This window comes from Nicotiana tomentosiformis, chromosome 7 (genome assembly GCF_000390325.3).
Source record: "Nicotiana tomentosiformis chromosome 7, ASM39032v3, whole genome shotgun sequence".
Lineage (NCBI taxonomy): Eukaryota > Viridiplantae > Streptophyta > Magnoliopsida > Solanales > Solanaceae > Nicotiana > Nicotiana tomentosiformis.
Window position 1 is genome coordinate 109,832,901 of NC_090818.1, and position 13,272 is coordinate 109,846,172.

Consider the following 13,272-nt stretch of genomic DNA (forward strand, 5'->3'; position numbering starts at 1 on the left):
GATAGGCAAAATATACATTTTTGAAAGATTTGGGTGCGTAAAAAATATTCTTATAATCAACAGTTGTGTAACATGAATTTAGTTCTGTAATTTTCACTAATTTCATTGATCAGTACGTCACTATCCTTAGGTGCAACTTTTGTTCTTTTTTATGCAAGCGTGGTAACCAGAAGCCCCAAATTTTCAAATTTGTGGTAGAATTCAAATAGTTGTAACAATAACTGCATCAACTCTTTAAATAAAAACGAAAAAAAAAATCAAAAAGATAAGAGAATATTTCTGGAGGAGAAAACAGCTTAAATCATAACCTCAAAGCCAAGTAGTTCCAAGAAATCTCAATTTTTATTGTTACTCAATCTATTCATCCAACCAAATAAAAAAAACAGAGGCCATGTCAAAAAACGAAAGTCCCCTTGAAATGTCCACCTAATATAGCCAATCTTCAATTGTGTGGCCGTTAGGAATTCGTTAGCCAAATCCACATAAATTTCTTACTCTCACTTTAGCCATACACTTCAAAGAAGTAACAACTTGTGCTATAAAGTCTCTCACTTCCCATACTTTCTTCACCAACTAACTGTTGAAATTATTTTCTCAGCAAATTATAAAAGAGTTTCTAAATCAGTTTTCTGTTGTGTTCGGAGTTAGTCTAAGTCTCAAAAGACCATGGCTACCTCTGTCTCAACCATTGGAGCTGTCAACAAAGCACCGGTACTATGTCTTTTCTCGTCACTCTTTAAGCAAATGTCAATTATTTTTATTATATATGATACTGCTTTCTAACTGTCTTTAACTTAGTCATAAACCATTGTATAAATATTGGACTGAGATGAGCTTAAATAGAGTGACATGTTCAGTGAAAATTCATATAGCCGACTCCAATTTGCTTGGATTGAGACGTAATTGTTTTTGTTGTAATGACTTGAAATTGAAGTTCTTTGAAAGAGAACCTTGGCATAGATGGTAAAGGGTTCGAGCCGTGGAAACAATCTCTTGCAGAAATACAAGTAAGGTTACGTACAATAGACTCTTGTAGTCCGACACTTCCGTTGACCCCACGCATAGCGGGAGCTTAGTGCATCGGGCTGCCCTACTTGAAATTGAAGTTCTTTCGGTAAATTTTTTGGATGGGATCCTTTGAATTTTGTATAAGAATAGCAAGAAACTTAACTGGATAATTTAGGAATGTTTGTGTTTAAGATTGATAATAGGATGATATAGGTTTGACATTTAAACCAGAATTTAGTAGAAAAAATACTATGGATTGTGTGGTTTATTCAAGATTTTACCAAGATTCAGTGGCTGTTACTAAGAAAACATCATTGTTGCAGTTGAGTTTGAACAACTCAGTTGCTGGAACTTCAGTTCCAAGCACAGCCTTCTTTGGCAAAACTTTGAAGAAAGTGTATGGAAAAGGTGTTTCAAACCCCAAAGTTACAAACAAGAGCTTGAGGATTGTAGCTGAAGAAAAAGATGCAGATCCCAAGAAACAGACCGACAGTGACAGATGGAAGGGTCTTGTTGCTGACTTTTCGGACGATCAACAGGACATCACGCGGGGTAAGGGTATGGTTGACAGTCTTTTCCAGGCTCCAACCGGTACTGGTACTCACCACGCTGTGTTGCAATCCTACGAATACGTCAGCCAAGGTCTTCGTCAGTAAGTGTGACAATCTCATCTCAAAACTTAAACTGCTGAGACACTACAGTTCTGTTTTACTTAATTATACCTTTGACACTCCGTTAAGGGAGGAAATTGTTTTTATAATGAAGTTTTGGTTCTAAATGTATTTTCACTTTGCTTATCTAGGTACAACTTGGACAACAAGTTGGATGGATTCTACATCGCTCCTGCTTTCATGGACAAGCTTGTTGTTCACATCACCAAGAACTTCTTGAAATTGCCCAACATCAAGGTATGTTAAGGAAATGTTTTGTTATAAAATTCTGGCTTTAGCAGTCTTTCTTTTGATGTAAAAAGAAGATTGAACTTTGTTTATGTTTCTTACAGGTTCCACTTATCTTGGGTATCTGGGGAGGCAAAGGTCAAGGTAAATCATTCCAGTGTGAACTTGTCTTCAGAAAGATGGGAATCAAGTAAGTTTTGCCTTAAGAAACATACTATCTTCAGAGATATGGGAAATTCTTAACTCAGGATTTGTCGAGGGAAATGGATTAAAGTTACTTACTATAGTCAGTCTATAAAAATTGCAGCCCCATTATGATGAGTGCTGGAGAATTGGAAAGTGGAAATGCAGGAGAGCCAGCCAAATTGATTAGGCAAAGGTACAGAGAGGCAGCAGAAATCATCAGAAAGGGTAACATGTGTTGCCTCTTCATCAACGATCTCGATGCAGGAGCTGGTAGAATGGGTGGAACTACTCAATACACTGTCAACAACCAAATGGTGAATGCCACTCTCATGAACATTGCTGACAACCCGACAAATGTTCAGCTCCCCGGTATGTACAACAAGCAAGAGAATGCCAGGGTCCCTATTATCGTCACTGGTAACGATTTCTCCACATTGTATGCTCCACTTATCCGTGATGGTCGTATGGAGAAGTTCTACTGGGCACCAACTAGGGAGGATAGAATTGGTGTTTGCACAGGTATTTTCAGGACTGACAATGTTCCTGCTGAGGACGTTGTCAAGATTGTCGATAACTTCCCTGGACAATCTATCGGTAAGGACACTAAAAATTAAACAAAGTTCTAACTCTTCTTAAGATGAATAAGAAAGTCAATGATGATATCTGATGGATTCCTTTGTTCCGAAAAACAGACTTTTTCGGTGCACTGAGGGCGAGAGTATATGATGATGAAGTGAGGAAGTGGATTTCAGGCGCTGGAATTGAAAAGATTGGAGACAAACTTTTGAACTCTTTTGACGGACCACCAACTTTTGAGCAACCAAAGATGACCATTGAGAAGCTCCTCGAGTACGGTAACATGCTTGTACAAGAGCAAGAGAATGTTAAGAGAGTTCAGTTGGCTGACAAGTACCTCAAAGAGGCTGCACTTGGTGATGCCAATGCTGATGCCATTAACAATGGATCCTTCTTTGCTAGTTAGTATCTTTGTCGACTTGAAGCCTAAAACAAGAGGTTTGATTAATGTTGTTTATAAATGCTTTAACAAAAAGACCGAAAATTTTGAGAAGAGTTTCATAAACTTATCTATTCTGCAGGAAAAGAAGCACAACCTGTTGATGTTCCTGTTGGTGAAGGCTCTACTGATTCAATTGCAACAAAACTTGATTCAACTTCTATGGCTGAAGATGGAAGTTATCTTTTCAAATTTTAACGGCACTTTTGTGGGAGTAGCTATTTGATATGACCAGAATTGTGTATTTATGAAGTCACTTCTGTTTTGTTAATACAAGATTTGGTTGAGCTTTTGTATCAGTTTTGTAATGCTATGTAAGCAATTTCTTGATTTTGAATCTCAAGGTTTGGTATTAAATATGGAACCCTCAGTGTTTGAACTCCGCAAGGTAACATCAATAACTGGAAAAAAATAAAGAATAAACACCAAAAGAAACAAGATTGAGTACCATATCTATTTGAGGAGGCATAGGCGCATGCACATGTATTTGAGGGGCGAGTTGAAAATAAAAAAAAAAGTACTACTTACTACCCAGGGCGGGGCGGGCGGGTTTAGATTTTTGCGGATTAAGACTTGACCCGCCTACCCTGCCTGCCATCTTTAACTGTTGCCCCTTTCCCCAAACAACCAAAAATAACAATATCTAAGAGGCCAAGCCCAGCTAAAAAGAAAGTTGAGAAATGTATATTCGTAGCCGCTATAAAAAATAATCGATAATTTTTTTTTATATATTATATATATATATATATATATTATACACTTTTCGGCTTGCGAATGCAATTAGTTTCATTCCGACTAACCTTTTATTTTGCCCAAAAAAGGTTCACAAATAAAACGTTATAGATGGCCCAATAGCTATCTTGTATGCTGCGATTGCTCCACTGCTTAAGGGAAAGTTAGGCAAAGTAGAAAAAAGGCTGAGAAGTAAGAAGACGTAATAATTGCTTCTATAAATGTTTATAACTCCGCCAAACAAAAAGGAGTACGTAGATGGATTTCAAAATACTATGTGGGCGTTTGGACATAAGAATTGTAAAATTTTGGAAAAAAGTGAAAAAGGTATTTGAAAACTAGAGTTGTATTTGGACATGAATATAATTTTGAGTTGTTTTTGAAGTTTTGTGAGTGATATGAGTGAAAATTTTGAAAAATAATTTTTTGGAGTTTTTCAAATTTTCAAAAAATTCCAAAATCTATCTTCAAGTGAAAATTTAAAAACTTATGGCCAAACACTGATTTCGAAAAAAAAATAAAAAAATTTCAAAAAAAAAGATGAAAATTTTCTTATGTCCAAACGGGCTCTATAAGTGGCCGTGAAAAAAAATATAGAAATAGAAAATCTAAATTCTAAAACACTCTTGGACCTCTCACCAAAATATGAGAAGGTATAAAACTTAGTGAGAGATACGAATTTCCTTTTTCACTTTTTTTAAAATAAGAGATTTAAAATTATAATAGACTATAGTAGTTTACAATTTCTTCAATATTTCTCTAGATACAAAGCTATTTGTCTTTGAGGTTTAAACTTTAAACACCGACTCTCAAATCTACATACGAATTATTTAATTGTTGTCTGATTTCACTTGAAAATAATAAGAAGATAAAACTACCCACAAGGATTGTGGTGGAGTGGTAAGAACTCATTCATCCTTAACCAGAGGTCTCGGGTTCGAGTCCGGATTTAGTCGGGCCCCAATGTGGGTTCTGGACAACGGATGGGAAACAAAAAAAAAATAAGAAGGTAAAACTCGGTTGCTATCATATGAAAAATGAATAAAAAAATTGGGGACAATGTTACTATTCTCAAACAAGGGTTCTCCAAACAGTATAGAGAACCAGATTCTCTATCAGTTCCAAAGTAAATAAGCAGAAAGTAAAGAACACGCGATATTTATGCGGAAAACTCCTTGCTCACGGGATTAAAAATTACGACCTACCCCAATAGGATTATAACTTCACTAAACTGAGCAAACTTTAGATTACAACATATTGCAATCTAGGAATTAAACTCTTAATCCCTCGCCCCTTACAATAACTCTATTGTAAGCCCTTTCCAATAACTCTATTACAAAGCAACACTTGGCTTGACTAACTCTAGTCAAACAACCAAAAACATAATGGTTAAATGATGTAAGACTTCTAAAATGCCGTGTAGGAATATAAGTAAAGAACAAAAGACAAAGACACAACAAACTTAAAGACTCAAGACATCTTCAGTGTTGGGATTTGGTCCTTGGTTTGTAGTAGCTTTATTCTTGAATGCTCCTGGAGGAAACAGTGACCGCTGGCACACTTGAGAGAATATATATTTAAGTTTGCAAGTGTTAGGTCAAAATCTTGTATCATGTTGTTTATATATGTGAGAGCATGAGAGAATACAATGGTATTTCCGGTCTCTAGCAAGCTGCAACTATGCTGTTGTACTGCTACTAGAGGTTAATATGTACGAACTTGAGGAACTGATGATATATGTTCACGTTGCAGTTCCCTTAACTTGTTTCCTTGAGAGTTAGACCAGACAACTGAGCATGCCATAATAGGCACAAAGGAACTGATAGTATCAGGTTCCTCCATGAAGTTTGACAAATCATCAAAATCATAATCGCATAACTTATCATTTTCCCCCTTTTTGATGATGACAAACTCAGAATTAATATTACCTTCGAGAACCAGATTCCCAGCATGCATGTCTCTTCTGCGAATCAGACGCCTTTCCCCTGAGAACCATATTCCCAGCATATTCCCCCTTATGAATCAGATGCCTTCCCCCTGAGAACCAGATTCATGTTACCCCTTGTTACCCCCCTCAATAATCTTTCCCCTTTTGGCATCATTGAAATTAAGATATAATAAGCACATGCAAAAAGAAGTCCAGTAACATTAACTCATATCACTTGTGTGCACACAACGTGGCTAAAAATAGAATACACGAGAGTAATATTGCACAAAATAGATAGTGATTGCTCATTAAATAACAACAGAAAAAAGTAACAGCAGTACCAATCACACAAATATTACAAATTTAACAACTAGAGTGCCACGGTCATTCATCAACAACAAGAAAAGAATGACATGATTAGGATAGGACTGGAAATGGGCTCAAAAACAGGGGACACTGGATATGAGATGGGAAGGATTATGGAGCAAAAGCCTTAAGGAGACGACCCACTCTTTCATTTGCAACTCTTTGATCAGTGATCAACTACTCCTTCAGGATCTCAATCTGTTTCCTCAACTCGGCATTCTCAGCCTTCAACCTGGAAATCTCTTCCCCCTGGTAGCTACTGGAACCAGGTTCCTTGCTGGCCTGAGTAAGCTTGGACTGCAGAATAGTATTTTGAGCTTGAAGTCGCTTGATCTCTGCATTGGTTGACTCCTGAGCATCAATCAGTTGTGAAATAGTTGAGCTGCTCCCCACACCTCCCTTCTTCACCACACACTCACATTCTTCCGGGGTACTCATGGTAAATATCTGCTTTCTAGTCCTCACAGAAGCTTTTTCCAATGGAACCTCGAAATACTCCAAGACTTTGGTAAGGAGGAATCCATAAGGGAGACCATATTTGCCATCCTTAATGTCTGCGACTTTCAGCATGCGTACAATCATGATGCCAGGGAGGCTAGTAGAGGTGAAGGATGCAGTGCATCTAGGAGAACCAAGTCCACAATGGAGCTGATAGATCTTCTCTCAACCCTAGGCAGTAGCACCTTGTTCTCTAGCTCAAACAACAACTAATATTCTGGCTGAAGAGATTTCTTGTACACCCTTTCCCCAAACAACAACTGATATTCCGGTTGAAGAGTTTTCTTACACACCTTTTCCCCAGACAGAACGAATAGCTTCTTCATAATCAACTTCTTAAAATCAGGGGAACCAGTTCCCTCCACTATTTTCAGCCCATCTATAGGCATATCAAGAATCTCTCCAAGTTTTTCCTCATTCAGGAAAAAGTCTTTTCCATTAAGTTTCAGACAAAGTGTGTCCCCATCCACCACAAACAGTCCAGCATAGAAACTTTGCACTTCATATTAATACACCTTGGACTTTGGATTTCAAAAAGATGGGTCCACTTTTGAAATTCGACAATTTTCACAAGCTGTCTCATTCCTGCATGTTCAATGATTTCAGTGTCAAAGAATCGACCCCACATACTTTTTTGTTTCTGGAGATTGGCCATTCTTTAAAACTCAAATAACTCCACCCTTGTCCTTTTCAAGGAAACAGGTTCCTCGCTAGTACTCTTCCTCTTCCTCAGAGGCTTCTTCTTCTCCTTTTTCTCTTTCTCCACATCTTCTTCCATCTCTACTTCATCATCCTCATCACTCAAAAGTTCTTTCTCATACACTCACTTCTTCCATTTGGTAGCAATGGTTTTCTTTGAAATTTTTCCTAACGAGGGGAGTCATTTCCTTCACATGCTCCTCATCATCCACTGTAACGACCCGAACGATCGTTTTACTTTCTAGATCCCCGTTCTCCTATTTAAAATTTCTTGTATGTACTTTAACTATTTTATAACTTGCGGGGATGGTTGGTTTAGTTTTGGAAGGGTTCGGATTATATTCGGAACACTTAGTTCCATAATAGTGGCCTAAGGTGGCCAAGAATGACTTGAGTCAACATTTTGAGTAAACGACTTCGAAACCTAGATTTGATGGTTCGAATAGATTCGTATGAGGATTTGGAACTTGGGCATGTGTTCGGATAGAGTTTCGGGTAAACCGAAAGCGTTTTGGTGCTTATTGTTGAAAGTTGGTGCCTTGAAGGTTTTAGAGTTTCTTAAATTTGGTTTGAAGTAGACTTCGGTGTTATCGATGTCTGTTTGGGATTTCAAGACTGAGAATATGTTCGTATCACAATTTTTGGCTTGTGCGTAAAACTTGGCGTCATTCTGAGTTGCCTAAGTATGATTTGTCGCGTTGAGAGCTAGTTGAAGAAGTTTGAAGTTTATAAGTTAATTAATTTGGTTTAGGGGTGCGATTCTTGGTTTCGATGTTATTTTATATGTTCCGAAACTTTGAGTAGGTCCATATTATGTTTATGAACTTGTTGATCCATTTGGACGGGGTCCTGTGTGGCTCGGTTGTGTTTCAAACCACCCGAAGTTAACTCCAAAACTGTAGAAATTGTTGGTACCGGTTTCCTTCTTCGCAAACGCATAGGGTGTCGCGCGTTTGCGATAAAGGATTTGGGTCAGAGGTGATTCTTTTCTTCACGTTCGCGATCTTAAGGTCGCATTCGCGAAGGCTTAGGACTTGAGCCATTCGTGTTCGCGATGAGAGTCCCCCGTTTGCGTAGAAGGGACTGGGTCTGGAGGGTCAACAGGTCATGTCCCTTCGCGTTCACAAAGGGCAGGCTGCGTTTGCGATGCTTTGGATAGTCTAGCCTTCGTGATCGCGAGGACTTGGTCACGTTCACGAAGAGGCTTTTCTGGGCCTTGGCAGATTTTGCCTTCGTGATCGCGAAGAAGGACCAGTAGGCAGAAATATATTAAAACAGAGGACTTAGGCTCATTTTCTTCATTTCTCACATATCTTGGCCAATTTTAGAACTCCTTGGAGAGGTATTTTTACATAGCATCTCAAGGTAAGTAATTTCTACATAATGTGAGTTTAATACATAGACTATGGGTAGATTTTAACATAGAAATTGTGAAAATTGTGGGATTTGCTGTTGGAAACCTAGGGTTTGGTAAAAATGGGACTTGACCACGAAATTAATTATGGAATTAGGAATAAATTATATATTTGAGTTCGTAATGACATGCGTAATATTTATCTTCAAAAAGTTTTTGAAATCCGGGCACGTGGGCCTGGACTTTTAGGGACTTTCCAAATTTGGTTGAGAAATCACTTTAATAGTTAAATTATGAGTTCTTGAGTGTGTGTGAATATATATATATATATATATATATATATATATATATATATTGATTAGCTTGTACATATGCACGAGGTGACGAGAGTCCGTACGTAGCTATATTCATGTTGTGTCCTGGTAGACTTCGATTCTCATCATGCCTAAAGTGTGCTATTTGTATCTATCTTGTATATTTGATTCCCTTAATTTATGACTAGGATTGAGGCTAGAATAAAATATTGACTGACTCTCTTACTTTATAAATTTGTGGAATATTTGATGAACAATAGATCTGTGTCTTCTCGACTCGCATGTGTTGCACCCTATTTTGCACTGGAAAATAAATCTTTCGCTAAGCGGCAACACTTTGTTTTGAAAGGTTTGATTTGCTTTTAGAAGACCAGTTTCGGATTCCATTTTTTGTTTTGAAAAGGGATATTGTTATCCTTTGATAAGATATTTCTGGCTCAAAACTTTCACGAATTGTTAGTAAGGTATAAGAGATTAATGACACGAGCAGTATAGGTTAACAAATAAATAAAAATAATTACTATTAAGCCTACTGTTGCTTTTAGTCCTACGTTCTTTAGGGCTTACCTAAGTTACTTACATGATTCAAAGGGTGAAGTAAAATATTTTTATCAGATATGATGAGTGTAGTGTCATATACATATAAGGAAATATGAATAACAGAACATAATAAAGCAGCGAGGAGTAAGGAAGGACTCTAGTTTAGGACTAAAAAAGGTAGGCCAAGCAAACAGCAGGAACAGACAACAGTAGGCTCCAGACTCCCAAGTGTGCAGGTACAGATTTGGGCTTGAGTTCTTTTGAGAACTCAGCAAGCCCAAATAGTTATACATGTTCAAAAAGAAAGAGAGAAAGTCATTAGATATAATACTCTATACATACAATCATACATGAAATATATAGGTAAATGACTTAAACAACATACTAATGTGGCGTCACCTATGGCGAAGTGAGTCACTTTGAAGATCTTTCATTGTAATTAAACACTAAACCTAAAAGGAGTAATGAATGTCAATAGATTAGAGGCTAAGGGTAGAGTTCCGTTCAAGGCCAAGGCTCTCTTTGGATCTCCGACACTTCAAAGTTCCCAATGGTCTCAAGGCCCAGGGCATTGCTTGTGCCAGGGAGAGTAGCCCAACTAAGAGCTAAACTCTACTCCCAAATACCTCTAACCACTCACACTCATTCTTCCCCACGGGTTTAAGTGCCGATGAGGCACTTTCAATATGAATCCCAACACCACAGTGATACCATGACACAGAAGCACATATACGGAATACCACAAGACAGCCTATTCATATTGTTATAACCATATTTCAAAGCTAAATGGATGATTCACTATGAGTAACATGCTAAGTAGGTACAAAGAAATCAGCTCCAAACACGCATAGAGGCAGGAATATTATCATATTGATAGTAAAGAATTAAAATATATGAGATCATATATCTTAAGAATAGGAAAGCATATATCCCCAGTCTGCAACAATTATGAACACAAACATATATGCTCTAACAACATTTAATTAGACCAATCAAAGATTGGTTTTAACTTAGGTCTTGCTCACACATAGGTTAACAGCCCCAACTGAATCTCTTAAAAAAGTATTCACAAAGATATAGACCAACAACTTCGATTAACTTCTAAGGGGGATTAGGAGAAGGCATATTAACAATTACAACTAAGACTCTTGAAGATTGTTAATAGCACTATAGGTTAATCACTATAGCTGACACTCTCTAAAGAGTGCCAATATAGATACAGGTCAGTAAAATTAAATAGAGATACAATTCAATAAACTTAATTAAGTGGCACGGGCTGATGACTTCAATTAGAACATTCAAAGAGTATTAACAGAGGTTCAAAAACATATGCAGGCATGTATGTGATCATGAAGGACAAACAGAGGTACTGAAGAACAAAATAAGTGCAGGATTACCAGAGTATACACAAAGGACACTTAGCAGAGGTCATATTATGCAAGTATTACTAACAGTATCATCAGATGAGCTCCAAGAAAGGGATAAAGATATAATTATATTGGGAAAACATGTTAAGCATATTTGGGATAGGATCTCAGGTATACTGGAACTTAGTAACAACACTTTAGCTAAATAAATGTGTCAACATATTTCATCCTTACTTTATGGCTTAAACTAAGTATAAGGTAATCTCAGAACATACACAAAAGTGATACAAAGATCCAACTAGCTTAGGTCAGGTCTACATAAATAGTTGTGAGTTTAATAAAGTGATTAACAAGATCATAGAGGCATATTAAGGAAATAAGAACAGGTTCAAAGGTCATGATCTGGTATTGCTAAACTAAGGTAGCAAATTGGTTCTCATTCAAATGATTCATACTTTGTTTAAATATGGACCATTAAGTGAACTACAAAGTAACATTCGAAGCATATTAGCATAACAGTCAGAATAGTGCTAATAGAATCATTAAAGAGGTCTGAAGCTAGGTATTCGGAACATTGAGAAGTTCTTTAGCCACTTTCAAAGTTAACAGCAGACATGAGTCATTGAATACGCATCAATATCAATATATAATTCTGATTTCAGCAACATAAGAAAGTTCATGATAGCATAATCTACTTAACATCATACACATACAAAACAGTTAAAAAACATGAACACATTACTTGATAGCATTATTCAGCAAAGGTAGTAAAGCAGTTCATTTCAGGAATTTGAACTAGTAAAAGAAGAATAAGGTCATGGTCTTACTGACCTTTTTGGGGGCAACAAACCAAACGAGTGTTCAAATTAGCCTTTAGGAAAGCCAAGAGCTCAAGCGCTCAATCAGTATCACAGTCAGAATCAGAAAGAGAGCAAAAGGCAGAAATTGATCAAAACATAGACTTTTATCAAGATTTCCCAAACGACTAATAAATTGCTCAGATGCTAAATGTAGTTGGTAGGTATATCTTGTTGTGTTTGGTGAGAACATTGAAGACCCTATTTATAGTGGCCATCGAGCCATTAGGGTTTCAGCAGATTCAAATCGATAGTGGAAGATGACAAAAGACAGATGATGATAGCAAGGAGGGTGAAATCAGACTGAAAACAAAGGGAAAAATGATGAAGAAGTTTACCTGAGAGGAAGAATCGACCGTTGAAGGAAAAGAACCAACGGACAAATCCTAAAACCTAGAGGTCAATGCGTTTGACCTTTGGGTATCGAATTCCCATGATGAATCTCTGAAGAAGCTCCATGCATGCTCCGATTTGACGGAGCATAAGAAGATTTGAATGATTTGAAGTTGCATCCTAAAACTAGGGTTCCAAATTTTACGGTTTTGAATTTAAATGACGAAACGGGGAAGAAATCGGCAGGATTCGCAGCTAGGGAAGACAAAAAGGATGATTTGGTTGTTGATTTGTTGACCTATCACGAATTTGCGCAAGGTCTCGTGACTGATGGGGAGAGAACAAGCGAGAAAGTAGAGAGCAAAAGGGAAAAGGGGACGACTTGGTCTCTGATGAAATGATTTAGGGTTAGGGGTTCCCTTGGGGTTAAAAATTCGATATTGGATTTGGGTATGTTGGATCATTTGATCAACGACCTGATTTTTAGGGAGATAGGGATTTTATAAAATGCAAACAATGCTAAAATCGACGACCATTGGATCTCCCTGATCTGACGACGGAGATTAAGTCATATAAGATTAAAGAAAAATAGGATAATGAGGATTAAAAGCGGACCATTGATGAGATAGATCAACGGTCCAGATCCATTGTGCGTTCTTTGTGAGTGAGGGAGAGGAGTGATGTGGCAAGCGCTGATTGGTTTAGGGAGAGGGGCATGGATAGCCATAGTGGATTAGAGGGCCGTTTGGACTGGGTGTTTTTTTCGGATTGGGCTTGTCATTTGGGCCAAAATGAATTTAAAAGATGGCCATCTTGTGTTTAATTAGAGATTTGCTATTGTAGCCTTTTGCCATTTCATCTCTTTTGAAATTAATTTAAATATGCTTAATTATTTTTCAATAAAATATAGTAGAAATTATAATCATCAAATATACTACTAATTATTATAATTAATTATTTTTAAAATACTTTGTCTTCTAAATTATAACACTAATTTTGAACATAATAATCTAATTGATCAGAATTTGAGAAATAATTCATTAAATTAATTATAAATCCTAGGTGGTGTATTTTAGTAATTTTTTTAATGATATTAAAAGTAGTAAGTATATTTGTAATTACATAATGTTAATACTAGGTTATTAATTTTAAAACTAATACTTAATCAATTTTGTAA

The 13,272-nt window shown here is 36.9% G+C and overlaps 1 protein-coding gene across 2 annotated transcripts; it reads left to right on the forward strand.

The window, feature by feature from the left end:
- The first annotated feature begins 515 nt into the window (after window positions 1-515).
- LOC104094864 (ribulose bisphosphate carboxylase/oxygenase activase 1, chloroplastic) lies at window positions 516-3,472 on the forward strand. Of its 2 annotated transcripts, none has more exons than XM_009600882.4 (7): window positions 516-711; window positions 1,332-1,660; window positions 1,811-1,916; window positions 2,012-2,097; window positions 2,215-2,687; window positions 2,786-3,107; window positions 3,191-3,472. In XM_009600882.4, the coding sequence occupies exons 1-6, from the start codon at window positions 667-669 to the stop codon at window positions 3,073-3,075; spliced, it is 1,329 nt and encodes a 442-aa protein (XP_009599177.1). In that variant the 5' UTR covers window positions 516-666; the 3' UTR covers window positions 3,076-3,107; window positions 3,191-3,472. The 2 variants fall into 2 exon arrangements, with proteins under 2 accessions (XP_009599177.1, XP_070037932.1); XM_070181831.1 differs by having other exon boundaries at window positions 2,786-3,070; window positions 3,197-3,438.
- Window positions 3,473-13,272: the final 9,800 nt, after the last annotated feature.

Coding starts and splice junctions, on each gene's coding strand:
- LOC104094864 (XM_070181831.1), top strand. CDS start 667: ATGGCTACCTCTGTCTCAACCATTGGAGCTGTCAACAAAGCACCG. Junction 1,661..1,810: donor GTCAGCCAAGGTCTTCGTCA/GTAAGTGTGACA, acceptor TTGCTTATCTAG/GTACAACTTGGACAACAAGT. Junction 3,071..3,196: donor CAATGGATCCTTCTTTGCTA/GTTAGTATCTTT, acceptor CTGCAGGAAAAG/AAGCACAACCTGTTGATGTT.